Genomic DNA, 24,908 nt, shown 5'->3' with positions numbered 1-24,908 from the left:
CTTCGACATGTAGAGCCCAGAAGACCCGTGAGCGATTGGTTAGTGACCAATAGCGCCTTAATTGACGACATTCCTCTCCACGGCTAGCACTCGAGGAACAGTGGAACACTCCATACAAACTACCTCTCCTAAGACCTTAATGATTATTCTTGCTTGATGGGTCGAGTTTGCATCTATAATCTTAAATATGTTTTTCGATTTTATATCCAATAAATTTATAAATTTTAAAATATATACGATAGGTGCGAAGTTTATTATATATTTTTATTTTTTAATTAAATTAATAGAACTAAAAAATAAATAAATTAAGCATTAAATTTAATAATAGGAAAGGTACAAACTAAAAATAGAAATGAGTTGGTAGAATTCAAATTTGATTTGAGAGCTTAAATATATTAATTAAGCCTCCAATAACACAATATAACAACAAAAATTTAATATAATTAAAAAAATATATAATTTAATATAATTTAATATCTCAAACTTTGAATTTAGATCCTAATGACTTGATCTTTAAATATCGGCCAGAGGTGTGATTGGAGTTAATTTTGAAACAAAAAGCACATGCATGTCTGATCATTGAAATGAGCTATGTTCATCACGGGAATATACCAAATTTATGATTTTTGAAACGTCTCGTGCTCGATTCAAATCAAGATTTGAAATTCATATTCGATATATGATAGCTAACTCCGACAATCAATTCTCTTAAGTATTTCGACCCGGGTCACTGAATTCTTTTATTAGAAGTTACATCCCATATTTACTCTTTTTATTATAGAATTTATATTTTTTATTTTATAATTTTTATAAAAAAAATGAATAAATTGGTTAAGAAAAAAAAATTAATGAAAAGAAAAGCAGAAGGTCAAGGGAAATGGAATCATGCTGACGCAAATAATAAATAATTATTTCTTTTTTTGAAAAAAAAAACAGCAAACAATTAAATGATGATGATGATGAATAACTAAGAATATGACATGTGTGTGGGCCCCACACAAGGGTATTAGTTTCCCACCGTCAACGATATCTGCCCCTTCGGTTAGTGAAATAGTGACCGAGGGCGAAAAAGGACCATTCAATTCAACTAAGCCGCCCCCTCCCTTTAATATTATAATAATATATATATATATATATACTGAAAGCTATTTAAGTTTAATTTTTTTTTAAATAATATTTTGTCATTAATATTTTAATTTCATTTTAACGATTCAAAATAAAAAATTTAAAATAAAAAATATTAAAATTAACATTTTTGAATAGATTAAAATAATATTATATAAATAGATAAATGACATCATATATTGAATATTTTTATTCATTTATTTATTGATTGGACTTTGGAGCTTAAAAAACGGGAGCCATGTTGTTTGATTCTTTAAATGGGATATTAAAAGTGAATTAAATAAAAATAAAATAAACCAACAACGATCTGACTTTGGTTTTTTTTAAAAAAATAAATAAATATATAATAGAAAAAATTATTTATTTTAGTTTTTAATTTGGAGACATTGTGTGATGTCATCAATTTTATTTAATGTAATTACTAAAATAGCCTTAAAAAATAAGGTTGCTCTTTGAATTAATCTAAAATTCTCTCTTTTTATAATATTAAATGGTTTAAGATATTAATTAAAGCATGACGACTTCCCTCCATGCGTAAATAAATTATGGAATTTATATTTGATAAATATTTTAGTTTTTATTTTGTTTTTTAAAATAATAATAATAATTTATAGCACGATTTTCTAATATTTATAAAAAATAAATTATGAACTTGAACATGTCCGAGCATAATTAATTTAAACACATGTTTCTAGTCGAGAGGTCGAGATTTTTAAATTATGCTCAAAATGAAATTATTATTATTATTATTATCATTATTGAGAAATTATGTATGCAACCCCAAAGCTATTTACGTAGAGCTCCCTTGCATTTAATGGTAGCATTTAATTGAAATACCAAATGCTTTGAATATTTTTTCATTTATTTATGAATATTATAGAATTACTTTTAATTTAAATATTTATTTTGGGAGATTATTATTATTAAATATTATTCGAATTTTTGACCATTCATGATACATTAACCAATTAAATTATATTAGGGGAGTTAATTTGTAAAAATTAAAATTATTTAGGATATTTTACATTTTTATATATATATATTTCTAATTTATTATGATGTTTTAAATTTTTTTAATATAAATTATATTGAATTACCTATTAAAAATATTTAAAATTTATATATATATATATTCGGGAGGTTGGAGATTAAAATAGTAGATGGGAACGGGAGTAGGGTGGGCTTCTCCGTTCCCGCATCGTCCTGTAGACATCTGTATGGCAGCTACTCGAGGTAGCTCGATAATTATAATTTATAAAAGTATTAAAAAAATTCTGTTTTCTTTGATTCACATTTGACATTAAATTGGTGGGACAATTTACATAATTCCGTTTTGAATACGGTGGTTTAGATATTGAAGGCCAATCTTTGAAAATTGAGGAGCCATACCTTAGTCTAAATTTGACATTAATCTAGCTTTATAAAAATTTGTGACAAATAAAAAAAAAAACATATTTAATTAATATTTCCTCTTTTGTTTAAAAACCTTGTTCTTATTGAGGTAAAATTACATAATTGCCCTTAGTTATGATTTTTGTTCGATAATGTAATGTATATTAATTATATTTCAAGGTATACCTTCTTTTTTCAGTACCTCATAAATCTATAGTTAAATGTGTTTGTTTAGAACAACTTTAGCTTGGGTAACCTTTTGAGAATTTTCCTTGGATGTATGCGAATGAGAACAAAGCATACTGAAAGCACTCGTGTTGGTCTGAGTATGAGTCGTCATATTTTTTTTTTTTCACAGTTTATTTATTATATACATAATGAAAAAAATGGGATAAAAAAAAACTTTTTATCAAAGAAGAAAACATGATTGGAGTTTCAATCTCGATCACGAGATATGTTCATCTCATGTCTAAGATGAGTCTTGTCTCATAATCACGGGAATAGACAACCATGATCAAGCTGGTAGAGAACTCTTTTTAAAATACAAGAATCGAACTCATTTATATTAAGAAAAATGTAGCTCGAACCATCAATAAAAGTTAAAGTAATGAATAAAGATAGATAAGGAATGAATAAAGCTAAATTAATGAAATGACACATTCCAACATTTAGTTATTGAGATTTATATAATTTTTAATATATTTAATATTATATATTTGTTTGGAGAATAACAAGAAAAACCTTATTAAAAAGAAACTCATATTTATATTTAACTTTTTTTAATAATAAAATAAGGACGGATGATTTGATTTTTAGAATTAATATATAATTTAAATAAGAAAATAGAGCTCAAAATAATGGAAAAAGTACAAAGAAAAAAAAACAAAATTAATTCATGAATATCATGTGACTATTTTGTGATTGCAAACAAAGTCTTTTCTTTTGGAATTTTTTTAAATATATATATATATATATTTAATTTCATCCAATTAAATCTTAAATTTAAATTAGCAGTAAAATTAAATGATAAGAAAATTGATGAATTGTTTATATTTTAATTACATTTTCGTATTAATTTTTAAAATGAAATTCCACAAAACAGATTTGAATTTTAAGTTTTGGGAAGTTACCAAATTAGTACTAAACTAAATTGAAAAATCATAATTAAAGATAATTAATTTAAAAAATTGAAAGATTTAAAGTAAAAAGAGATGAAAATGTATTTTTACAAAAGTGCCCCCAAAGAAGCATTTGTTTATAAATTTGATGCAATGATTCGAAGGGTAAAAGGGAATAACTTTATCCATTTAACATTACGTGTCAACCCAGCTTTTGGGTTTCGAATTAATACCTTTTGAATCATATTCTATTCTATTTCTTTTATTTATCTATTTAATAAATAATCAAATTTTTTTTATAAAACTATTTATTTATTTTTGTAAAAAAGACCATTAGTTTATTATTATTATTTTTAAAAAATATTTAATCTGTAATATGAAAATATGTCTTTAAATTATTATTATTATTATTTACTCAATTTTTTTATTAATAAATACAATTTTAAATGAGTAAAAGATAGTTTTGAGATTTATTGAAATTACGGCGATTAAATTTAAATATTAAAAAATATAGAGATAAAATTATGGGCAATAAATATAAATTTTAAATTGCTTTTAAAAATCAAAAGCATATAATTTTCTTACTTTTTTTTCAAAAGATTAAATGAACTTTTTAAGACTATATATTAATCAATACCAAAGATTGCTTTATATTATTTTTCAATCATTATTGATTCATGAATTTCCCATATTAATAAATAAATAAATAATCAGAAATACCTTTTCTTTTTGTTAGCATAAACGAATCCCCTTTGAGTTTAAAGACGAGACAGTCATTCCCGTTCTTATTCTCTTGCTATGTTTGTAATCATATGCTTGATGCATGAGATTTAAAATCTAGATACGACACCTGTTAGTCTCGATATATATATATTTTTTTTTTTGCATCTCCTGATTGTTGGATGAAAGTCCCACATCGGCTAATTTAAAAAATGATATGTATTTATAATCAAATAATACTATCTCCATTGGTTTGAGGCCTTTTGGGAGAAGTACAAAGCAAAACCATGAGAGCTTATCAAAATAGACAATATCATACCATTGTGTAGAGTAGTATTCATCTAACACTAACACAACCACGTTAATATTAGAGGATAATAATTTTTTTAAAATCATCAAATCTTTAAGATCACTCTCATTTAGAAATGGTCTCGATTAATTTATACTTATTTATTCGAACATTTTTTTATGTTCGGACAGAATAAAAGATATTAGAGAATAATAATTTTGAGGTAAGATCTTATCTTAGGCAGAAGTAGGGAAAAAAAAATACAAAAATTAGTTAAAAAGTTTCAAGATTTTTGTTCTTTTTTTTTTTTAAAGATAGATTTAAACTATAAATAAAAAAGCCTTTTAAAATAATAATTTTTATCACTAATTATTCGAATTTTTTTTCAAGAAATTCAAATGGGACTCTTCAAACACAAAAAGGCATGATTTCCATTGCCCTTGCATTTCATTTCAATTCAATTAATTTCAATTCAAAAGTCAATGGGTTGAATTTTAATAAATTAATTAAAATAAATAAAAACCAATTTCCCATTTTCATAATATTCTACAAAGTCAAACTCCCATTTCAAAAAAACCTTTACTTTATGTTTTTTTTTTCTTTTTCTTTTTGTCTCTTTGTAATTTGAGTGTTATGGTCCCCTTATTAAGAAAAATATGTTGTTCGTAGCATTCTTCTACTCATTTTTTAATAGTCATCTCAGAGCTATGACAACATCATTTGCAAGCATTCTAAACTCTTGAAAGATTCTTATTGGTTGCTGGTATGAAATATCTATCGTTGCTATTGGTTGAGAATTTTATAAATTTGTCCATCTCATATTGAGAGATAAATGAGCATAACTGTTATGTCTAAAATAACATCATAATAATTAAAGAAAAAAAAAAGACCTGTTTCAGCTAAGGTCGATGAAACTATTAAGAGTGACAAACCACCATCATATTGTCCATTCTATGAGAACGTAAATTAGTAATAGTGGAAGAACAATGTATGCTTTCATAAATAATTTATTTGAAAGAAAGCAAAGAAACTGCTCGTAAAACATGAATCGTTTAAGGTATACACGTGAAATTTTTTGTCTCGTGGCCCCAAACGGAACCTACTTCTTTGTATCTAATCCCACTAAAACCTAACTATGAATCTTGGCAAAAACGTTGTTCTTTCTCTCTATAAATGCTTTTACAAGCTTTTATGTGGAGGGAAGGAACAGCATCTAACAAAGAAAGGTGGAAAGAGATAAAATATTTTGAGCCATCCAAAGTGAGGGAAGTGATTATATTCACCACTTTATGCTATGCTGCAAACTATTGAAACATGTCATCAGAATTGATCCACACCGTTGAACATGAAGAGCAAAAGAAAGTAGAAAGATATGGATTCCTTTGCATTATAGGGTTGGAGCTCTGCTTGAAAGAGAAGTTTAACCACATTTAGTTCATATCTATATCTGTACTTAGATTTCTCGTCTACTTTTTATACTTTTTCTTAAAACGTCTTGTTAGTGTATTCTCCTTTCTTCATTGTAACTAAATTCGAAAGAAACACCCGACCCTACTGTGTATTGTAGCATAACCAACATGCTCAGATAAGTCTCTGTAATGTGAAAAACTTAGAACGTTACAATGATTAAGATTTAAGAACGTTCTTTTCGATAATTTTGCTATGTTGATCTAATGGAAAAGTAAAATCATGTCATAAAGCATTTTTTTCGCTCTACAAATTGGTGACTTGTCTAATCTCATCTCCTTCAAAAGACCAGCTTTGTATTAAAAAGTATTAAAAACTAGGCAAAATAGTAAACATCGTTTTGACCAACAAAAAAACTAAAAACAAAATCACTGTAAAACCAAGCCTAAACCCCTTAAAGTTGTTTCTGTAACAGCCTAAACCCACCGCTAATAGATATTGTCTGTTTTGGCTCGTTACGTATCGTCGTCAACCTAACGGTTTTAAAACGCGTCTGCTAAGGAGAAGTTTTCACACCCTTATAATGAATGCTTCGTTCCCCTTTCCAACCAATGTGGGATCTCACAATCCACCCCTTTGGGGCCAGCGTCCTAGCTGGCACACTGCCTGATGCCGGTTATGATACCATTTGTTACAGTCCAAGTCCACCACTAACATATATGTCATCTTTGGCTCGTTACGTATCGTCGTTGTACTCACAATTTTAAAATACGTTTACTAGGGAGAGGTTTTCACTGTTATAATGAATGGTTTATTCCCCTCTCCAACTAATGCGGATCTCACAATTTCTTAATTTAAAATCGAGACATCAACCTGATCTAGAAAGAGAATGAAAAGGAGCGAACCTTATTGATCCACCTGGGTCTATTTCATACCATTCAGTGGGCCTCAGATGCCACCAACCAACCAATGAAGCCTAAAGAAATGTACCTAACATTAAGCAATAAAAAACACTTTACATTATTTCTATTGATTTCATGTTACATCATACGCTGTAAAATCATACAAACAACAATAAACAATGAACAGAAAAATAATATATTCTCACATGTTCAATATTTTAACATTTTTATGTTTTGAAAAATCCATGAAGTGGATACCCATCATTATGTGCTAGGTGACAAGTTTGAACCAGAAAAAGGAACTGAGAAATTAGAAGATGGAAACCAGGACTAGACATCCCTTCTGTCTTGTACACCTCTTTAATAATTCAAACAACAATTTATTAATGAAAACCTGAGTATTGTGAGGGAGACTGACATGATTGTTTAATTTATTAAACGGCCCTTTCACTCGGCACCGTCGAATCACTTAAGTTGAATTTCGTCCCTATTCGACGGATGGGTCTTGTAGTCAAGCTCCCTTTTACCTTTGCACTCGAGGGCCAATCTCCATCTAGCCCAAGAAAACCTTTGCATGCCTCCGTTACCTTTTGGAAGGCCTATGCCCCACAGAAACTATCTACCTGAGACTGTTCCTTGACCCATAGTTTCTGATACAAGGTTAGAATTCTAGCTCTTCAAGAATGGTATGTCACTAATGACTCGGGCCTGGAAGGGGGCCATATTCGCCCTCCACAAGGTTATAAACTAGATTTCCACATTGGACCTGAATTCAAAAGTCATATTTCATAGAATTTTCCACAATGGAAGTTGAGAAATAAAGAAAAGGTGAATATTTGGATGGAGTATATCTGATTCATCCTATAACATGTTATCTTTGCATGGTCCAATAAATTGGGAACGTTTTGAATTGTATTTTTCCAATGATCATTTCCATATGGATCGATTCTAATATCTTTACAGAGGATCACTTCTTTTCAACTGTGATAGGCAATTAAAAACAAAGCAATGCTCTATCAGTTTTCTCACATATGTTTTTGGTTCTGAGTTTGGAGTTGATATCTATTTGGTTCATGAAGTTTCAAAAGATACAGGCTTACATAAACAGAACAACCTCCTGGGCTTTATTAAATCATTAAATCCTAATGTTTTTTAAATGATTCAAAAAGGCCCCTGCCACTATTGGGAAACATGCGTCCAACATGAACACATGGTGATTGATGTCCGACACACAATGTAAGAGAGTGTGTGGCACAAAACTTCCATAGGTATACCCGCGAAGCCCACCACTAATAAGCTGGTATTATCCTTTTAGATTTTCTAGTATTGTCCCTTTTAGATTTTTCTTTTAAAGTTTTAGAACGCATATAGTAGGAATAAGTTTCCACGGAATGCTTCATTTCCCTCTCCTCCAATCCATTTTTTTGGGAGCCAGTGTCCTCACTGACACACCATCCAGTGCCTAACTCTGATACCATTTGTAACAGATCAAGCCGCTAGCAGCGCGTCTACTAAGGACAGGTTTACACACCCTTATAATGAATACTTAGTTCACTTCTCCAATCGATGAGATCTCACAATCCATTTCTAACATTGATACTCCCAAAATTGATTACAGTCAACATTATCTAACAAAACACGAGCAAAAACGAAGAAACAACGGAACATTCTGAAAGATTATCTTACGAGGACTGAAATGAGAGATTAGAACACTAACAACCGCAAGGGCGGACCCTGACCTTAATCACAGTATATTGCACCATGAAATCGATCTCTCACAAACTATAATTATGGGAAATAGAAAGCAGAGCAAATGATAGATGTATCTTTACTAAAACAGCGAAATGCATACCCAAATCCTTCGGTGAGTACGCGTATCCCGGCGTGTCAATCGCGCTTTACCTTACGGACTCCATTGATATCTGCAACCATGTGGATGATGATCGATGAGCACGATGGATTAGCCGCACACACACCTATGAGTTGGGAATACAAAATCGAGACCGTTTTGGGGTTGGAAATCGGATTTGGGCATCATAATTAGTAACTCAAATTTTACTAATTTTTTTGGTAATGTTTATCATATTTAGAATAATTTAATTTAATTTAATTTAATTTTTTTTTTGCTAAATTCAACCATTTTATTTTTATATTTTATTTTAAAAAATATATTCACGTATATTTAGGTTATTTAAAAAAAAAAAATAATTGGGTTGAGAATCTCTCTAAATTTAAGGAATGATCATGAGTTTATAATTAAACAACACTATCTCAATCTAAATTGGTGTAAGGCTTCGAGGGAACCCAAATTAAATTTTTTTAAAAAGATTATTAATTAAAAAATAGTTATAATATAGAATTTATAAAAAAATGAAAGAATAACATTATCTTAAAATAGTTTTATTTAATAAAAAATATTTTTAAAATTCTATTCCAACCGTTTGCTTTTTTTAAAATTTATTTATTTATTCGTGTGAAAGGATAAGATGGATTATGCACATTTTGATTAATTGGGCCTTAAATTAAAAATGGGCCGCCCACTGGGCCCATTAATTCTAAAACCCTCGCCGGCTTACAGCACAATAATGACTCTCTAAAACCCCCAAAAGCTTCCGCCATTCGAAGACGAGAAGCTTTGCTCTTTTTCCACTACACTTTCGTCTAGGGCTGCTTCCGACGAGCGATTTGAGTTCCAATGGCCTCGGTTGCATTCCGAAACTCGACCTCCAAGCGCCTCCTTGCGCACTCATCTCCGTTATCATGGTGTTGCAGAGGATCCGCTTCCTCCCATTCTTCCATCTCCGATTTGCTTTCCCGAAACGATGGAGCATCCAGTCCCATTCCTTGGTGGAGATCCATGGCTACTTTCACTCGCACGTAAGCGATTTCTGTTGTCCAGATTGTGTATGCGAGTGATAGATCGTGGGTTAGGGGAGGATTTGTATTGAGTTGATGGTTTTGGTTTTTTTCACGGTTCTCTGTAGTTGTTGATTTTTTTTTTGTTAACTTATCTCGTTCTACTTTGCTGCTGAACAGAAAGCCTCATGTGAATGTGGGGACAATTGGACATGTTGACCATGGAAAGACTACACTGACTGCAGCTATTACGAAGGTTGGATTGATTACGAATGTTTTTTGTTTCTTGACCTAAGTGTTAGTATATCTTCAATCGGCGTTGTTCCCATTGAAAACTATGGTTTGTAGAAGGATATAAGTGTTTATATTTGCTAATTACATGGAATTGGTGAATATTTAATCCTGGAAATTGTTGTTTAAATTCAAATTCCTTTAGGTATTGGCTGATGAAGGGAAAGCTAAGGCTGTTGCATTTGATGAAATTGATAAAGCCCCAGAAGAGAAGAAGAGAGGAATTACTATTGCAACGGTTGGAGTTCAAATTTTCTTTTTGTTGGCCGCTTACTTTTTCATTAACTTTAAGGCTTATGTATACTGCTCCTATAACTATCACCTGCCTTGGGTTAATGATGCGTTTTAATTCTGCTTTTAATTCTGCAGGCTCACGTAGAATACGAGACTGCCAAGAGACATTATGCACACGTAGATTGCCCAGGACATGCAGATTATGTCAAAGTAAGCTATGGATTAATACTTTTATATTTCTAAAATGGAGTAGGGTAATTTGTCATTCAGCTAAACCTTTTACTGGGCGGTTGATATAAATGTTATGGATAAGGAGGAGTGAGTGGTTCAGCGTAAGCAGATAGAATAATGAAGAATGTGGGTGTTCTTTTTTAACTAGCTGGTGGATACTTAAGTCAGGTCAATTGCAAGCTGAATGTAGTTTTTTGGTGGAAAACTTCTACCACAGCTTTACAGATATAAGATATGTCGGTTTTAACAACCAATGTGCACAACAATTTCATCAAATGGTTATGTTTTTCTGATTGTCTAAGTTCTTGAAAGCAAATAGTGAAGGATGGTGATTATTGGTGCAGAACATGATTACTGGAGCTGCTCAAATGGATGGTGGTATCCTCGTTGTCTCTGGCCCTGATGGGGCCATGCCTCAGACTAAGGAGCATATTCTACTAGCACGGCAGGTATACATTTGTTTGTTTGGAGCATACATGTTTTCTGCAGATTAAGCTTTGTTTCTACGTGCTTTCAGGATGTAATGTTGATGCACTATAGATTTGTTTTATTGCATCAATCAGGTTGGTGTTCCATCACTTGTGTGCTTTTTGAACAAAGTTGATGCTGTTGATGATCCTGAACTGTTGGACCTTGTGGAAATGGAACTTCGCGGTATGATTATGCAGTTATATTTTGTGTGCAGCTACTGTTTCCAGGTTGTCAAATTTATAGGAAACATTTCAACAGTGGTTTATGTTTTCTTGCAGAACTTCTCAGCTTCTACAAGTTCCCTGGCGATGACATTCCAATCATCAGGGGTTCAGCTTTATCTGCATTGCAGGGTACGAATGAAGAAATTGGTAAAAAAGCCATTCTAAAGTTAATGGAAGCTGTTGATGAATACATTCCTGATCCTGTTCGACAGCTTGACAAACCTTTCCTGATGCCAATTGAAGATGTTTTCTCTATTCAGGTATGGAGAATTTGCACGGGGTTTGTATATGTACTTATAGTTGAAAAAATTTGCCTTTGTTTTTGTGTTCTGTGTTGTCCTTCATTTCATCTGCAAGATTGTCTAATTTTCTTTTACTTCATTTCATCTGCAAGTTTATCTAATTTTCTTTTCTAAGTCTCAATGTGGAATACTAATATCTTCAGTATAGGTGTACTTATTTGTGGAGTTATTTTTGAAGTGAACTAATACCTTCAATACCTTGTTGGTGTTTTGCTGTTAAAATATTTGTAGAGTTATTTTTGAAGTGAACTTAATTCTTTCTGTTTATGCTGAAGGGTCGTGGAACTGTAGCTACTGGTCGTGTTGAGCAGGGAACTATTAAAGTTGGTGAAGAAGTTGAAGTTCTAGGGTTGACTCAGGTAAATGGATGTTACCGTTTTCAAGTTCTAACTATGTTTTGTGTGTGCGGGATTGGGCCCTCACACCTTGTGCCAATTTTGGGCCAATGTTGAATATGCAACTAGCTAGAGATGATTACATTCTTGGGGCTAGGTATTGTGTGTTATAATTACGGCCTTTGTTCCTGAAAATTAAAGATTGTTTTGATTATACTTCTTCGCAATGTCTTTTGCAGGGGCCTCCTATGAAAACTACTGTAACTGGTGTTGAGATGTTCAAGAAAATCTTGGATCAAGGACAAGTAATTGACTGTTGTTTTTATCTGGCATTGATTTTTTTTTTTTAAATAAAAAAATGCATATTCAAAAAGACAATGAAAGAAGTAAACTTGAAGATTATAAGCCACCTAAATTTGATTTTGGTTCAATTTAGTTAGCTTCTAGTTGTGTTATGCTCTTTTTCAAATGAGAAAGGAAATTTGATTTTTAAAATGGAACACAAATAGTGAAAGAACCTCCAACAGAACAAGCCAAATGAGTTTAAAAATCGTGAATTAGATTTTTCTAATGTTAGTTTTGTTATTTTATTAGGCTGGTGATAATGTGGGTCTCCTTCTCCGTGGTCTAAAAAGAGAAGACATTCAACGTGGACAGGTATGTAGATTGGTATCACTCATGCTGAAATGAAATTTTCGTTAAAACTGCATTCGATCTTTTGGATAATGTCACAGATAACTTTTTAACAATGAGCAAGAAGGTTCTTCCGTTCTGCCTCTAACACAAATTTCATGCTCATAGTTTTATCATTAGGCATCCAAATATTCTTATTTTGCCGGTATCAAAATGAATTCAGCTGATTTAGTTAGTAAACCGCATTGCATTCTAACACATTTTACACATATTTTTAGTTTGACCGCAAAATGGGAAAATAATGTTGTGTACTACAGGCTTACTTGAATTGAAAGTGTTATTTTCATTGAGAAAACAAAAATATAAGAAAAGCTTCACTCCAAGCTAACCCAATTAAAGAAGCCATGTTAGTCTCTATGCACATCATTGAAAATCATTCTATTCCTCTCTTTAACTTCCATACGCTCACAGCATTTCATTTTGAAGGTTGCTGTATCCTGTACTCCTAGATATGGATGTTTGAAGCGTTCCTTTATATTTCTTTTTTTTTTTTCTTTGTATGTAGGTTATTGCAAAGCCTGGAAGTCTGAAAACTTATAAGAAATTTGAGGCCGAAATATATGTTCTCACAAAAGAGGAAGGTGGCCGACATACTGCTTTTATGTCCAACTATAGACCTCAATTTTACATGAGAACAGCAGATATCACTGGAAAGGTTGAATTACCTGAAAATGTTAAGATGGTTATGCCTGGTGACAACGTGACTGCAGCTTTTGAGTTGATTTTACCCGTTCCCCTTGAAGCAGGTGCGTCACATTTAAACTCTCTGGTTGTATAAAGACTAAGCTAATCCCATTTCACAAATTCTTTTGTATAATATTTGTTTTGATGTGTTGTGCTACGAAGTTTGGTGTAAAAAAAAGCTACTTCAAAATTGTATCTATTTTTAGTGCATTTTGTGTTGGGTGTAGGAGCGAGGATATTCTAGTTATTCTAGTCTTACGCATCTACGGATAACACATTTATTACAGCTTTTTGACATAGAATATTAAAATTTTACCAAGTGTTTTTCTTTAATAATCAAGATGCTGTAGGATGTGGGAGGTGTGCATTAGCCTAGCCAGCCTAGGCCCTAAATAATATAGAAGTTTCAGGTTTTAATTATTGACAGCCTTGATTGTACATGTAAACGTATATGAATATGTACTTGAATCTGAATCTGATACTGGCTTCTAGGAAATGAATTCACCTGTTCATTTTGGGTCACGTCTATGGTTTAGGGTGCTTTTTTGTTCGGTTATCCAACAATGATCCCTAAATGCCATGTTTTGTTATTTACAGGACAAAGATTTGCCCTGAGGGAGGGTGGTAGAACGGTTGGTGCTGGAGTAGTTTCGAAAGTTATTAGCTGAGGAGGAGGCACTGCAGCCCATGCACGTGAAAGCTCTTTCAATACTCATTACAAAGGTGTGGTCAAACAATTTTTGAAGATCCTTGACAAAGTGATGCTATATTCGACATTATTTACAGAGTCGGTGTTGATGATTTATTTGTTTTAGGCACTTGAGAGATTATTAGAATGTTGTGTAATTTGCATAAATTAAGGAAGTTCCATTTTATTGTTCTCATAGCCCCGCCAAGATGATCTTGGTCCTCATCTCTTCTTTCCGTTTTCAAGTTGGATCACTAATAATTTTAGAGTACATAAATGATGATGGCATGGTCAATGCACGTTCAACTTAATTCTTTTGTTTGAAGATTTAGTTAAACAATTACATGTTTCACCTTTTATAGTCCTTTGGGAATTCAGCTGCTAGTTTGTTGTTATTTTGCGATGAATATATGTCTGTTATTTTGGTCATGTTTATGTCTACGATATAGTTAAATTATGATTAGATTGCTTGGGAGGGTGTGGCGTGCACTTGTGTCTTTTTGGTCTATGATATAATTGAACTATGATTAGGTTGCTCTTGTTAATCGAGACAAATTTTATCCTGATTTTATCTGGTTTGGGCAAGAAAGAGCTTTCTCGTTAAAATTTGAATGATTGTAGTCATTCCTCGTCTTCTTCATTCATGATCCGTTGCTGTCAAGATTTTTGGCCAAGTTGATGGTGTAGGGTTTTGGTCTTGGTGATGTGGGTGAGAAAGTGTGTATTACGAAACTCGAAGAGGAAAATATATACTTTATCTACGGGTGAAAAATGGTGACTTTATAACAAAAAGAAATACTTTTTTAAAAAACAAACATTTCAAAATTAGATCGACTCTTAGCTTGGCTTCAAGTCTCGAGAAAAAGGCATCCCTAACCCTTATCTATTCCGACACTTGATCCTCCATCTAAACAATCCTTTATTGTTAGAAACAATCTCTTCATACCATATAGCCAAGAATTGAAAGAATTTTTAGTTGTCTATGATAAATTTCTTTCCATAAATTCCCCCCTACCTACAATTGAATATGGCATGCACGAAAAAAAAAGCACATTCTGTTGGTCCTTTTCAACCCCAAAATCTTCCCACATTACAACTTTTCATACAAAATCTCTCTTCCTCTCTCTTTTTGCTCAGTAATCTGGTCTTTGGGAAGGGTTATTCGGAGCTTAATCAGTTCCAATGGCAGACGATCATGCAGCATCTTCTCAAGTAAGCACTTTTCACTTCTCTTTTCCTTCATTCTTCTCTTTATATTTCTTCTCCGACTTTCTTATGCAGATTTGTACCATAAAAATGGATATCAACTGCTGTCAAAAGTGCCCTCTAAAACTGGAGAGAAAGCTCCTCAAATCAAATGGTATGTTCTCAGAAACATTTCAATCTTCATCTCTTTCACCACAATATACCTTCATTTACCCTTCTGTGTGAATTTACTATGGTAGGAGTGAAATCTGTCACTATAGACCAAGATAAAGGGCTGGTTACAATAGCAGGTGACATTGACCCTGTTGTACTCTTGCAAAAAATAAAAGCTATGGGGAAAGAAGCCAAACTCTGGTTCTTTCAACAGGAATCTGACTGCAACGAGAAAACCACTGAGCGTTTGAAGAGTGGTTCGAACATCGAACATGGTGGCACTGGATCTGATAGTATCACTGAGAATGAAACACACTTTGATTGGCATTTGGCAACGGGCATGAAGGAGCACGATCGGGGGTTTCAGAGCTTGCCTACTATGTCTTCTGATGTTAATGGGTGTTCATATCCCCGGAGCTTGTCGCCTGCTATGTCTTCTAATGTTCATGCATATTCGTATCCTCAGAGCTTGCCTCGACTTGGTAACCGACCTATGTGGCCATATCGGCAATCAGTTCCTCGCCATCGGCTCACACCTCATGGTTACTACTTGCAGCCACATCCGCTGCCTGCTTACCGTCACTTTCAGCCTTGGTCTCCTCCTAGAGCTAACCCTATGGTGCATTATACTGACTATGCAGACAACTATAGGTTATAGTTAAGTTCAAAAGACAATGTGCTACAGCTTCCCCTCTGTTGCAAACAAATGTCTGACTAATGAAAGAATACTTTTGATGGAAGAAACTAATGAACTTATATATATATATTTGGATACTGGGAATTGCTTTATGAACAATCCTTATTTGGCTACACTAGCAGTTTTATGTCTCATTATTGTACCTGGCTGGGGATTCGCTATTAGTTACAACGTGTTCAGAATCTCAATCATTAAAACTTTTAGCCTCAAAAAGGGTACAACTGTGAGCCTGCATTTCGTAAGTAACAGGTGACGTCGTTGGCACTGGCTCCCCATCAGATGAGAAAAACCCGGGAAACGACAGAGCTGTGTCGACCAGCCTAAACCAGTTTGTACCTTCTGATGGTTCAGGTAAAGCAACACTTACAGATTGGTCAGATGCATTGAAGGCCATAAATATATCGCTTTGAGGCTTGGGATTCTCAGTGATTGATCCACTTTCCTCTTTATCAGCTCTCAGCATCACAGCCAAGAATTTGCAAGAAGGATCTTCCCACTCTGGTGGTGATTGGTTATTATCAAACCAGTCTATGTTTTCTCCCTTCAGAAAGTGTCTGCTCTGGAACAGATCAAAACGCCTTGACCTAAATGAACTCAAAAATGTGATGAACTGTGTGGTTTGAGTACCGAAATCGGTCTTTAGTGAATCCCAATTGAACGACTTCCTGTCTTTGAAGGCCACAGATCCCCCTGAAGATTGGCCGCACTCATCTCCCATGTTAAGAACAGGAACACCAAGTGAAACAAACAACACAAATATAAAATTACGAATCTGTTTGAGTCGTTTTTCTAGAACTTCAATGTTACTTGTCGGTCCTTCTTCCCCACAATTCCAACTCAACTCTGAAGCTAACTTGCTGCTGCTAAAACTCACAAGGTCGACGAGAGGAAGGCCAACGTTTCTAGCAATGAAGTTGAAAGAGAATGCAGGGCCTCGCCCATCTGAGAATACATCTCCACTCCCACAAAGCCGGGTTGCAAGGCTACTCACAAGACCTTCTCCCCTGAAAAGTTCCTTTATATCATTACTGAATTTTGAATTCAGCTCTGCCCATCTCTTCCAATGAGGGAAACGAGTTTCCTTTGGTAACGACTCCTGTGGATCCCAGAAGTCAGCGATTATTTTAGTTTTTGATAGAAGCGGATCAAAAGCAATTGCTTCTACGAAAGGAGGTCGAGACAACAATTCACCGTGATGTCCTTGCAGCAAAGATGAAGCATTTATGAAACAAAAACCATCTATATGAAACTCGGTCACCCAATATCGAAGACTATCCAAAAGTAATTGCTCCACAATGGGATGATTGCAGTTCAGAGCACTTTTTCCTTCCGAATTCGCGACCCTATTCACAAAATAGTAACATGAGTCATCAATCCTTTGCAATGCTCCATCCATGGCAGTGTGAGTAAAAACAACTTCCAAGATGACCTCTACTCCATTGGCGTGCAGTTCTTTGACCATCTCCTTCACGGAGTTGAGAGAAGAAATGGAAGCCTCAGAAGGAACATAAATGTTTGTTGGTGAGAAGAAGTGAAAAGGAAAATATGGTCCGTCTTTCTCATCAAATGGAAAGATTGGCTCTAGTAGAACCGCATTCACTCCCAACTTCTTAAAATGCAACAACTTCTGGGTCAAGCCAGAAAATGTACCAGCAATATCTATTGGAAGTTGACTTGATTTGTCGACAGTAAAATGTTTCACATTCAATCGATAAACGAACAGCTTCTCCATTGGCAAGTTAGGACGAACTTCCCCATCCCAGGAGAATGCGGGAACATTGCATATTTGCCCAAGAAATTTTGAAGGCAATCCAAGTCCCCGACCTCGAGTTTTAGGAATAGATGCTGTAAGGATCTTAGCATATGGATCCACAAGAATCCGACATACCTCAGCTTCATCTTGATTTTCATGAAACTTGGACCCCCTGCATCGATAACCATAGCTCACGAAGTTTGAAGCACCTCCAAATGAGGCATGCCAAATATTGCCTGATCGGTTAATGTACGGATCTAAATCTAGCTCTAATACAGGTTTTTCCGATGTGCTGTCATTGTACAGACATAAAACTACACTTTCTGCAGTGCTTGAGAAAATGGAAAAATTTATGGAACCATCACCTGAAATGGAAAGACCGAGCGGACTTGGATAACCTCGACCAAACCCAACAGGTACAGAAAAGCTAGTCTTCCTATGACTTTTAATTTCAGAGCTGCCTGAATGAACACCCACTGGATATTTCAACAGAAAAGAAAGGTAGAAAGGATCGTGCTTAGCATCAAACTCCAATTCAACAGCAAATTTCCCTTCAGAAGTTCTTACAAAAGGGGTTTCCGTTGCTCCAATTGTCTCCTCTGGGAGTATACTCTGAAAGTTGGGAGTTACAATAGCTGAATTAGATCTATAAACCCCCCAACTAAGCAGCAGTGTTTCATCAATGCTCGCTAGTTTCGAGGACGAAATTTCAATATTGACCATAAAACCAGACCCTCTCTTTCCAACAAAAACGTTAACCAAATCCCCAAACTCCGTCCTAAACAAATAAGTTGCAACCTGTCTGTCTTCCTCACTTTTCCCAACCGAAATTCCAGATGGAGCATATGCTTTACAAACGTTCCTGTGCAAAGATTTTATAAAACCTACTTTACTTTCTCCATGAGCTTGCATTCTAGCCTCATCCAATTTTCCAGAATGATAATTCATCTTCTGTCCATATGTATGGTAATCATTTACAGCCAGTTTGAATGATTCAGTACCTCCACGATTATATCCACAGAATGGCTGAATGAGTGAAGACAGGAAAGTTGCCATCTATAACTACAAATGCATCTAACTGAAAGAAATAAATTTTCCAACCTGAAATTGATCAAGTGTTCTGTGCCAAGCAAAAATCAACCGTCAATTTTGTTTCTGGAAAACACCACAGCTCTTAGACTAAACGCAACAGTATTCATCAAATAAACAAGAGGATCATTAGTTAGTTCATACAATAATGTCATATTCTCCTCAACCAATGCTATCAGTTGACGTGTTAAAATTCACGAATCAAATATAATATCCAGTTACATCAGAATATACATTGAATATTGCCTAATCTATCCACTTTATGTAAATCAAAATCTCAGGACGGGAAGAAAAAGTCATCAGAAATCAAAATTACGCAATATATAGACGGAAAAAGCTTCAAAAGATTGAGAAACATTGTTAAATAACCGAGTTCGAGAATATGAACTTACATTTCTCTGATTTTGCTCGCTGTGCTGAAGAAAAGAGAAGAAAAAAACATGAAACAGAGAAGAAGAAATGAAGAATGTAGGCAGTTTTTTAGGTCAGAATGATCGAGATCTGAGCACCGATAATGGAAGGTAATGCGATGGAGACGGAATGTTGGAGAAGGACAGGAGCGAAGGAGAGTGAGTTTCTGCAACTCTGCCTCGTCTTCTCGTGAGGAATCAACCAGCGTTCAACTTTTCATCCTGTCCGTTGATTTTTTTCTTTTTTTCTTTTTAAGTTATTATTATTATTTGATTACTTTTTCTCTAATAAATGAAAAAGGAATTTTCTTTTTCAGATTTCTTCCCTCAAGCTCAACTATTTTGAGCTGTGGGGTCCATGCTTTTCACATCTTTTTATTTTTTTTTATTTTTTTATTATTATTATTAATCTATTTAAATATTTTATATAAAAATAATAATATATTTGATAACTTATAATTATTCAATAAATTATTTTTTAAAAACCAAATTTTTGGGTTGGTTCGCATTTTTTTTTTCTACTGATAAATATGATTTTTTAAAAATAATTAAAAAATGGTTGTTTTTTCTGATTGGTCGAGTTTTATAAGAAAGATTTACAATGCCATGAGAACTAGGACGGGACAAAATGTATTTTATTATCAAATATTTAAAATTTACTATCACAATAATTATTGCCATCCAATCCAAAATTTCAGTTTGTGTGGGCCATAAATCATTGGCCCACTGGACATTTCAAAGACCGGCCCACCCAAAATCCTGGGAAATATGGGCCGGGCTGGGCCGGAGCCGAATGATTGATTTGGTGGGTCACGTGTTGTTTACACAGTAGAAGATATTAATTCGAAAAAGCGCACATTAGAGTGGTGAGGAAATTATTTCTTATCATGCGCAGGGCGTATTTTGCATCTTGCTCACCTAACCAACTCATATCTCTCCGTGTGAAATCGCTCCTTCCACGAACATAAAAACTCTGCAGACTGTTTTTCTTCGGCTTTTCTCTCTCTTTCTCTTTCTCTTTCTCTCTCTCTCTTGCTGTGGAAATTTAGGGTTTTTTTTTTCTTCCCACTCTTTTACTTCGTGTTCTCATCACTGAAACCTTATTTTGTTCGGACGGTTTTGCTTTCCAATGTCTGTTAATTACTTGAAGTTCTTTTGTCGGTGCAACAACTTCCAATTCTTCGGGCGATTTCTGCTGATTGGTGGCTTTGTTCTTCCAATTGAGTTGAAATAGTGGGTTTCTCTGTTCAATCGAAGCCCTCTGTGGTTGTGTCTATGGCGCCGAGTCGAAGAAAGGGCGCTGGTAAAGCTGCTGTGGCAGCCGCCTCGCTCCGGCAGTGGAAAGTTGGGGATCTTGTGCTGGCTAAAGTGAAAGGATTCCCTGCTTGGCCTGCTACGGTATGGTTTAGTTTGTTGAACTTCGTATGTTTGTTTTGGATGGGATGGTGTTTTCTTTTGTGCTTTAGTAAGGGTTTTGGATTGCATGTTTTTTGGGGCATTTGGCTTTTGGGGTTGACTAGTGGTTTGGCACGGATTTGGAGATAGTTTAGCAAGATTGTGGTGGTTCTGATTGAGAAAAGCTTTTAACTTTATGGATACTTGATGGGTTCTTATTGCACAATTCGGGAAGTTTTGGAATATCAGTTCGCAGTTTTAGGGGATACGATGGTTTTGTGGGCTATAATTATTTGGACGGGTTATTAGGTATTATGTAAACTATTAATATTTTTTGGTTGGAAAATAGGAGATGTACTGATAGTTTGTGGGACTTAAAATTTACCAACAAGGCAACTGACACGATGATGATGTTGGAAGTGGAACGATCACATCATACCTTACTGTGAATTCCCAACTTTTAATTTTGTGTTGCTAATTTCAGCGTTGATTATTTTTTGTCAATATTTATGGATCATTTGTTTCTAATCTTTCTGTCCATTTTTACTAGTTTAGGGATAGTAAAGATATTGGATTTTGTGTTTTCATGTGCAAGCTCATTTTGATGACAGGTGAGCGAGCCAGAGAAATGGGGTTATTCAGCCGATTGGAAGAAAGTTCTTGTCTATTTCTTTGGAACCCAGCAGATGTGAGTATTCAATACATTTTCAATGGTTCTCATCTAAATTTCCTTGGAACGTTATTTCATTATTAGAAATTTTTTTTGAACTTTGATATCATTTGAAATTATTATTTTTTTTTTTTGGGAAGTTGCTGAATCATTGTGTTTGCTTGTTGGCCGCACTATTTATGGTTTTTCATTCTATTCCTATTCAGACTGGTATAAGTTCTAAATTTGCGATCCTTAGTTATTTGTTCACCATCAAATACTGTTAGTTGGTCCTTTACTTTCTTGTGATGTGGAGCCTATCCATATTAACAGATTACTTGTTTTGGACCAATTAACCTGTTACTTGTTTTGGACCAATTAACCAATGTGTCAGATATCGAGGAATATGAGTTGATAGTTGACAAAGATGAGATGAGTTGGAGGTAGAAGTTAGGAGTGCAATGGGTTCTTAAAGAAGGAGATTACAATTTGTAGCAAGTTATTATATGGGACGTTAAGTTTCATGGGTCGATTGAACTTGATCTTGTTTCTTATTACCAATGATGGACATGTTATTTTTGAGAATGAAGAGATGGAGTGAGTCTCTCCTTCGTGCTCTCCCAAACCAGTTTAGATAGGTAGCTTGTGGTAGTAGGGTGATTTAGGGTTCCACCTACACAACTTTCACTTTGAAAGAGATTAAAGGAGGTGCATAGTTTTAAGACTCCAGTTTATTGGCATTCTCGACACTTTTTTAGGGTGGAGGGCTACATTCTAGAGGGGTTTTTGGTAGGGAAGGATAATTTTTTGTGTCCCACCTTCTTGGTTGACCAAATAAGGAGGTCCCTGTTAGCATAAACCATATTATTTCGTTCTTGAGTCTATATTTGGGTTGAAGATTAACCAAGGTTAGAATTTTATTTTAGGCATTAACTTTGATTTTACTAAGTTTAATAGATGGGTGTCATTGGTGGGGTGTGAAGTAGGCTATTTTCCTCTCCATACTTGGTTTTTTTCTTCTTGACCATAATCCTCGAAGTGTTTTCTCTAGGGGTTGGCTATATGAAGCATTCATATAGTTTTGTGGGAGAAAAGTTATTTTCTAAAGGAGGAAGATCTACTCTTATTCAGTTTTTCTGGAGTAGCCTCCCTTCTTATTTTTTCTTTGGTTTGGTGGGTTAAATTCTTTTCTTGATAAGTGACAATTTCATCAATTGAAATTTAGGAAAGAGATGTAATATCCCTTTGGTGGAAGGTCAGATGTGGAAGAGTTAATTTAATACCTTAGATTGTATTTGAGGAACTTTTATGGTTTGATAGGGCGTTCGTGTTGTATCCTTTGTTACCATGCAATTGTGGATCATCTTTTGCTAACTTGTGCTTACAGTATGCGATTTTGGAGTTACTTCACGAAGGCATTAGATGATCACTTAGTTGATAGTTCAACTAAGAGGGTTTGCGCGATTTTGTGGGATCTTTGAAGTGTGAGGAACAGTAGAATATTTTTAATGGGTTCAGAGGTGTAGGAGGATGAACGATCACTGAAATATAATTGAATTTATTGTTACCTTTTTAGTAGAAATTATTTGAAATAATATTTTAAAAATACATTTATAAAAAAGTGAAAAATTCCCCGCAGAGAACCCAATCCTTGTGTATTCCTCATGGTAAATTCCTTTCCCAATCCATGTCAAAATAAATGGAGATTTCTACAACCTCCATAGAAATGGAGGAATGCTTCATGATCTGGTTTGCAGTATTAATTCTTCGATGCGTAACTATCCATGTAAAATATTTGACCTTTTTTAGGAGTTTGACCTTCCTCAACGAGGAAATAAAATGAATTGAGGGTCAATTTGATCATAACTTAACTGATTAATGCATGCATTTTTTACCAAGATGTACAAGTTATGAATCCCCCAACCCTCATTGTTGTTGGAGGGCCATGCCAAATATGAGGGAAAAAGAAAGACTTATAGGACCTTCGAACTAGGGGGACATGACCAAGACCACTTAGTAATCCTTCAAGAAAGGAAGTTGGTATAGTTGAGGGATGAAAGAGCAATCAACAATCCTCTAACTTGGGTGGAAATCTTTGCTCATGTTATGCGAAGTTTTTAGATCTTTAGAGGCTTGGGGAGGGATTTGAGCGAGGTGTGGTCCTTGCTAGTGCTAGGTTCCATGTTTCTCTTTGGCTTTGGTTATGAAGTATTTTTATGAATATTTGTTAGGTTTTATTTTGTTTAACTGGGGTCCCTTCCATTAGTGGTGCTCCCTTTTGTGAGCTGGTTTTTCTGGATGACCGTGTGTTCTTTCATTTTCTCACCCCGATAGGTTGGTTATTTATTTTTTATTTTACAAAACTTTTACTATCTCCATTCTCAAGTGATGGTTTAGATTGGTCACCAATATGTGGTCGTCATTATTTGTGGTTAGAAATCTAGAGTTTACAACAATGATGGATTTTGGACCTGCAAGTCTTCGTATTGGTTACAAGGCAACTTTTGTTTGTAATATTTGAAATGTTGATTCCTTGCTAATGAGTTAGTGCAAGGTGGAGAGTGAAGAAGAGGAAGGTGCGACCTTGGGAGATTTCTTTCGTTTTCACCTTCAACATTATTGACCCCTGCATTTAGGGTTGTTCTTATTATTAAGTAATCTGAACGATATCTTTCACCTTCAGCCACCAACCCTTTTGTGAGATCCCACGTTGGTTGGGGAGGAGAACAAAACACCCTTTATAAGGGTGTGAAAACCTCACCCTAGCAGACTCATTTTAAAGTCTTGAGGGGAAGCCCGAAAGGGAAAGCCCAAAGAGGACAATATCTAGTAGCGGTGGGCTTGAGCCGTTACAAATGGTATCAGAGCCAGACACCGGACGATGTGCTAGCGAGGAGGCTGTTTCTTGAACGGGGTAGACATGAAGCGGTGTGCTAGTAAGGACGCTGGACCCTGAAGGGGGTGGATTTGGTGGGGTTCCCATCTCAATTGGAGAAGGAACAAGTGCCAGCGAGGACGCTGGGCTCTGGAGGAGGGTGGATTTTGAGATCCCACATTGGTTGGGGGGAGAACAAAATACCCTATATAAGGGTGTGGAAACCTTTCCCTAGCAGACACGTTTCAAAGCCTCGAGGGGAAGCCCGAAGGGGAAAGCCCAAAGAGAACATCGGCTAGCGGTGGGCTTGGGCCGTTACACATTTTCTCCTCTCGTCTTCTTCACCAATTCCCTTTCAACCTCGCCATTTTTCTTTTTTTGCTTTGGTCTAATCATGGTTAGCTCTCTCTCTCAGCAATCTCTTTTTCTTCTTTGCCTTTGATAAGCTCTCTCTTTGTCTGTCTCTCTCTATCTCTCCTTCATTGATTCTTATTTCTCTCTCTCTCTCCATCTCACTCTTAGTTTTGGCATATAATTAGCCTCTCTCTATCTATCCGACTCTTTTACAATTTCTAAGTACCGTTTAAAAATGGGGCAATTAAACCTCATTTCTTTCCATGAAGTTTTCTTTTTGTGTATATAGTCACCTTCCTTTATTTTTATGTACTTTTAATACATAGTGCACCTTGCAAAAAAAAAAAAAAAAAAAAAAAAACCCA

The 24,908-nt window shown here is 34.5% G+C and overlaps 4 protein-coding genes and 1 long non-coding RNA gene across 6 annotated transcripts in view; 3 read left to right on the top strand and 2 right to left on the bottom strand.

Moving 5' to 3' along the window:
• Positions 1–5,686: 5,686 nt before the first annotated feature.
• Positions 5,687–8,954, bottom strand: LOC111488850. Its single transcript, XR_002719281.1, has 3 exons — positions 8,806–8,954; positions 6,957–7,041; positions 5,687–6,237 (listed from the first exon to the last, which is right to left on the bottom strand). It is a non-coding gene; the product is annotated as an uncharacterized LOC111488850 (long non-coding RNA).
• A 598-nt stretch (positions 8,955–9,552) lies between these two features.
• LOC111488822 (elongation factor Tu, mitochondrial) lies at positions 9,553–14,273 on the top strand. The gene is made up of 12 exons (XM_023136751.1): positions 9,553–9,830; positions 9,990–10,065; positions 10,246–10,338; positions 10,470–10,544; positions 10,910–11,014; positions 11,129–11,219; positions 11,315–11,520; positions 11,838–11,921; positions 12,137–12,202; positions 12,492–12,554; positions 13,096–13,336; positions 13,872–14,273. Exons 1-12 carry the CDS (start codon positions 9,649–9,651, stop codon positions 13,940–13,942), a joined length of 1,353 nt encoding a protein of 450 aa, XP_022992519.1. The 5' UTR covers positions 9,553–9,648; the 3' UTR covers positions 13,943–14,273.
• Positions 14,274–14,825: 552 nt separating this feature from the next.
• On the top strand, positions 14,826–16,000 carry LOC111488840 (heavy metal-associated isoprenylated plant protein 42-like). The gene is made up of 3 exons (XM_023136783.1): positions 14,826–15,174; positions 15,244–15,322; positions 15,408–16,000. Exons 1-3 carry the CDS (start codon positions 15,145–15,147, stop codon positions 15,977–15,979), a joined length of 681 nt encoding a protein of 226 aa, XP_022992551.1. The 5' UTR covers positions 14,826–15,144; the 3' UTR covers positions 15,980–16,000.
• Positions 16,001–16,056: 56 nt separating this feature from the next.
• On the bottom strand, positions 16,057–19,485 carry LOC111488814 (isoamylase 2, chloroplastic). Of its 2 annotated transcripts, none has more exons than XM_023136728.1 (2): positions 19,253–19,485; positions 16,057–18,926 (listed from the first exon to the last, which is right to left on the bottom strand). In XM_023136728.1, exon 2 carries the CDS (start codon positions 18,825–18,827, stop codon positions 16,203–16,205), a length of 2,625 nt encoding a protein of 874 aa, XP_022992496.1. In that variant the 5' UTR covers positions 18,828–18,926; positions 19,253–19,485; the 3' UTR covers positions 16,057–16,202. The 2 variants fall into 2 exon arrangements, with proteins under 2 accessions (XP_022992496.1, XP_022992495.1); XM_023136727.1 differs by having other exon boundaries at positions 16,057–18,891.
• Positions 19,486–20,236: 751 nt separating this feature from the next.
• LOC111488303 (protein HUA2-LIKE 2-like) overlaps positions 20,237–24,908 on the top strand; it is a 16,405-nt gene continuing 11,733 nt past the window's right edge. The window contains exons 1-2 of the mRNA XM_023136002.1: positions 20,237–20,668; positions 21,277–21,353. Coding sequence (XP_022991770.1) covers positions 20,546–20,668; positions 21,277–21,353 — 200 coding nt within the window. The 5' untranslated portion in view covers positions 20,237–20,545. The remainder of the gene's footprint in view (positions 20,669–21,276; positions 21,354–24,908) is intronic.

The sequence above is a fragment of the Cucurbita maxima genome, unplaced genomic scaffold (assembly GCF_002738345.1).
Source record: "Cucurbita maxima cultivar Rimu unplaced genomic scaffold, Cmax_1.0 Cma_Scf00013, whole genome shotgun sequence".
Lineage (NCBI taxonomy): Eukaryota > Viridiplantae > Streptophyta > Magnoliopsida > Cucurbitales > Cucurbitaceae > Cucurbita > Cucurbita maxima.
Note: the sequence above shows the minus strand (reverse complement) of the source record. Positions and strands in the feature narration are given on the sequence as shown.